The following is a 4,613-nucleotide window of genomic DNA, read 5'->3' as shown; positions in this document are numbered from 1 at the left end:
GATTATTGTGCGGAGTCAGATCAGTGCTACGCAGCCGACGATGATCCATAGCGAAACGGTTGGGTCTGGGGAGGGGTCTATACAAAATAGCGAGACTTTCAACGCTCTTTTATACTACTTGATCACATGTAAACTGTATTGCAGACGAACTTGCTAGACAGGGCACGACATAGCAAATTTTTTTTTTGCAAGGAAGTGTTAGATATACTCTTTGCCACATGTAACTAACTGCCAAACCCAGGACAACTGCAAACCCTAGGGTGTCGAATCTCTAAACAAACCTGACAAAATGGCATCCTAAGTACTTACACCTTAATTAGAGATAAAATATCCACACTTTTAAGGTGTACTAACTGTGCACTGCCTAATTGGTAGCCATGCATAAAGGCTAGTAATGTTCTGGCATCGATGCTGTAGTAGTTATAAGGATAACGAAGAGAAGGAAACGGTTGATCAACGCATGCGCAACTCCCCGGCGTAAACTGGTAGCAGCCAGCGCTTTCTGGAAGCTTCCTTTCTAGATTATCCAGACTCCAGGATTATGAGTAAGACTAGAGGAACTTGTTTGCCTTTACTAGGTTCTGGAAATGGTTGGAAAAGGAAAGGTAATATGCCTTTTCACGGTATTACAACGAGCCTATTGACACTGGCATTTATGTGCCTTTGCGTCAGCTACTTCAACCAAACATAAACTCTCGAGGATCATATATATAACGAGATTATAAATTAAGTGAATCGATCTGCGAATGCGAAGGACTTGGCGACCTACGCATTGGGTCGGTCTAGTTTAGAAAAACTACACTACAAAATACACTATAAGCTACAACAGACACCCTGTGGCTTCCTGAAATCGGCCAGGAAACTTACTTTCTTACTTACTTAATTGGCGCTAAGCCATTTAAAGTGTTATGGCCGTCCAACTGTTGTCAATTGGTCATATCTAGGCAGTTTAAATCGTTTTCCACTCAATCCTTCCATACACTGGTTCTGATAAAATACTTTATTAGCCGGAACATCATCTTTCATTCGCACAGCATGGCCCAGGCAGCGAAACCGCTGCATTTTAGTTTGCCTGACTATGTTGATGCCTGCGTAAAGCTCGTACAGCTCATCATAAAATCTTGTTCGGTACTCCCGTATCCAACGAGGAAGAGTCCGTACATCTTTCGAACACTCCCAGACCCGCTAGATCAGGTCATGCCATGGTCCGTGATTCTGCACCATATTGTAGGACGTGTACGATAAATGGCTTGTAGAGCAGATTTTCGTTTGCCGAGAGAGGACTTTACTTTTCAATTGCATGCTTGGTTCAAAGTAGCATTTATTGGCAAAAGTGATTCTTCGCTGTATTTCGGGGCTGATGTTGTTGTTTCTGTTAATGCCATGGGTTCTAGATAAATAAGCTTAAATGAAATCTGATAGTGTCAGGAGGTCACATATGCAGTACCAGAAGAGGTGTGATGGTAGCGTGCTCCGCCTATCACACCGTATGCCCTGGGTTCAACTCCCGGGTAAAGCAACATCAAAATTTTAGAAATAAGGTTTTTCAATTAAAAGAAAATTTTTCTAAGCGGGGTCGCCCCTCGGCAGTGACTGGCAAGCGCGCCGGGTGTATTTCTGCCATGAAAAGCTCTCAGTGAAAACTCATCTGCCTTGCAGATGCCGTTCGGAGTCGGCATAAAACATGTAGGTCCCGTCCGGCCAATTTGTAGGGAAAATCAAGAGGAGCACGACGCAAATTGGAAGAGAAGCTCGGCCTTAGATCTCTTCGGAGGTTATCGCGCCTTACATTTATTTATTTTTAGAAGAGGTAATATGATTATCAGGCCAACAGTACCCAATCAGGCGTAAACAGCCACGCTTAGACTCTACATAGGTCATGCCCATATCAATGGATCCAAATTGGCTACAGTCTCGTATTCCTTTGCGAATCCTCCTAGTCTAATCACATTTTTTCCTGGTAAGCAAATTTAAAACTAGTCATCACTTAGGAGTAGGCGGTACATCTGAACGCATCATACCGCTTTAGTTCATTTATGCCTTCATACACATACATACATACCAGTGTGTATAATACCTGGCATTTTAAGAATTCAATTTAATGTGTTATTCTCGATCAGAAATATAAAATATTTACATACTAATTAACGGCTTTCTTAAATTTGTGGTCTTATTATATTTCTATGCATATACTCGTAGAAACATACATACATACAAATGCTGGTACATATTTTTTGTGTCATTCCCGCCTGACCACAGAACGAAATTTCAATAGGAAGTACAAACAAAATTGCCTACTAGCTGTCAGATTTTGCGGTGAAACGTTTTATTATAAAAGCAATAAACGCTATAAACAGCGAATACAGTAAACGGTTGTTAGTAAACGAAGTTAAAGCAGAATTCATCCTGCAATACCGAACTAGAAGAAACTTTTAAAATATTTCAATTTAAAATGCGCGCTCACGTTTTCGCTTTCTTAGCTATTTTGGCTTTCGCGAACGCTCATCCCGTAGAGGAAGAAAAAATTAGTGCAGCAATAGTTGAGAGCCCAAACTCAGATACTGAAAGTACAGCGCAAAATAATTCGGGTGAATCTGATGAAGTAGCAGTGCCGCTAGAAGGCAACAAAGATGCAGTGACTCCAGTAGAACTGAAAGAAGCAACACCTTCAGAAGCAGAGCAATCAGTAATAATATCCGATTCAGCAGCATCAAAACCTACAAACTTACAACAACTTATAGACATAGACGCAGGTGTGTCTAGCGATGAAGATGAAGTTATAAGAGAGGCACGTCAATTTGGTTATGGAGGTTTTGGCGGCGGCTTTGGACGGTATTCTGGCTATGGTGGTGGATTTGGACGTTATCCAGGCTATGGCGGTGGATTTGGACGTTATTCTGGCTATGGTGGTGGATTTGGCCGTTATCCCGGCTATGGTGGTGGCTTTGGGCGCTATCCAGGTTATGGAGGATTTTTTGGTTAGAATTAGAAAGAGTGTACTGTAAATAATTTATTAATATCCATAATTGTGATAAAAATACAAATCAAAATCTCGTAAAGTGATAAGAACCATGGAAATTGGAGTGACAAAAAGAAATAAATAACTAAAGTTTAGTGAATATTTTGCAGATACCTTTTTTTATTCGTTGTTATTGTGTATCCTTCTTCAGGGGTGTCTGAGAAAAGACGACAATCTACTACACTGCAAATTTTTACAGAACATAAAAGCCCACTGCCTTGTGGTCGCCGGTAAGTACGAACTGTTTCGTCGGTTGTAATACGAAGTGCTTTAGAAATGTGGTATGAAGGTGAGTTCCGAAATCATTGGCCGTCTGTTGCGATGGCAGCCTTTCGACGCCTAGATTTCTTTGTGTTTTTGTTCCTTGTTTTATCCGGCCAAAGGCTGGCGCGTATTTTTGCTGCAACGAGATATTGAGTCCAGTCGATATTAGGTCCTTGGAACATGCGCACATCTAAAAACTGGAAGCATGCCGTCCGTCTATCACAATGTGGTCGATTTGATGGCTTTTCTTTCGACCGAGGACATCCATGTAGATTGTGGTATATTTTAATGTATGAACTTCGTGCTGAATACGACCATGTTTGGAGTACCGGTGTAGTCGATCAATCTCAGTCCATTAGGAGAAGTTTCATTGTGTAGGCTAATCTTTGGATAATGGAACAACCAACATCAAAATACATTGAAAAACTGTTCTAAGATAGGTTTACGTCTCACCATCGAAAAATGAGGAAATTTGATATGATATCCTTCTTCATATAATATTCGGAGAGACTAGCTGAGCTTAGCGTTCAAAAAGGGCATTGTGATCCTGTATATTTTTGAACTCTAGAGCCTTCCAAATCAATACATAGATTTAGCTCGCCTCTAACTACAGGCAAGCGAGCAAAATCGAAGCTTTTAGCTTGCTGGGGAAAAGGAAATTTGGTGAAAGCTTCTGAGAATCACTTGAACGAATTTTAGAGCTATCAAATTGATGGAAGTCATTTGAGACATTTTTACGGGCATAAAAGGTGCCCTTGGTAACAGCACTCTTGTATATGCAGTTCGGCTGTTGAGTGTCAGTGTTGGACTAATTCAATTTTTGATAAACGATTCATTGGAGTTTAGACAGCGTGACTGATACCCTCACTGTGTATGCTTGGAGACTGATTCAATTCTGGTGGTTCTATAGAGTAAAGTATTTAGATACCCGTTACTATATGCAAGCTTCTGCAGTTGATGTGACTTGTGTTAGTGAAGTGCAAACTAGTCGCATTACGATTTACACTTGATATAATGAGAATGGATTGTCAGCAACTATCCATTCAATCTCTTTCTGTTTGGAGTTATGGTGGTCCGAATTCCAATGTTTTTGCGAGACCTAAGAAACGCAAAACTTCAAAGCATTTACTATGTTTTGGCAACCTAGAAAAGTCTTTCGTACAATTCTTCATCTCCGCTATGCTGAAGTGGGGTATCTTGGCGAAACATACTTTAAAAGACAAACTCTGTATGATGCACGTAAGCTCTCGCTACAACGCCAGATAATGATCTAGTTTTATTTAATAATAAATTCTTTTCAACACAATATAACAGTCCAGAACCAGTAACT

General features: G+C 40.5%; 1 protein-coding gene across 1 annotated transcript; it reads left to right on the top strand.

The window, feature by feature from the left end:
* The first annotated feature begins 2,349 nt into the window (after nucleotides 1-2,349).
* LOC137243446 (uncharacterized) lies at nucleotides 2,350-3,128 on the top strand. Its single transcript, XM_067771233.1, has one exon. The coding sequence runs from the start codon at nucleotides 2,453-2,455 to the stop codon at nucleotides 2,981-2,983; it is 531 nt and encodes a 176-aa protein (XP_067627334.1). The 5' UTR covers nucleotides 2,350-2,452; the 3' UTR covers nucleotides 2,984-3,128.
* The last annotated feature ends 1,485 nt before the right edge of the window (nucleotides 3,129-4,613 follow it).

Source organism: Eurosta solidaginis, chromosome 1, assembly GCF_040869045.1.
Source record: "Eurosta solidaginis isolate ZX-2024a chromosome 1, ASM4086904v1, whole genome shotgun sequence".
Lineage (NCBI taxonomy): Eukaryota > Metazoa > Arthropoda > Insecta > Diptera > Tephritidae > Eurosta > Eurosta solidaginis.
The sequence above is the reverse complement of the archived record's forward strand: the minus strand, read 5'-3'. Positions and strand labels throughout refer to the sequence as shown.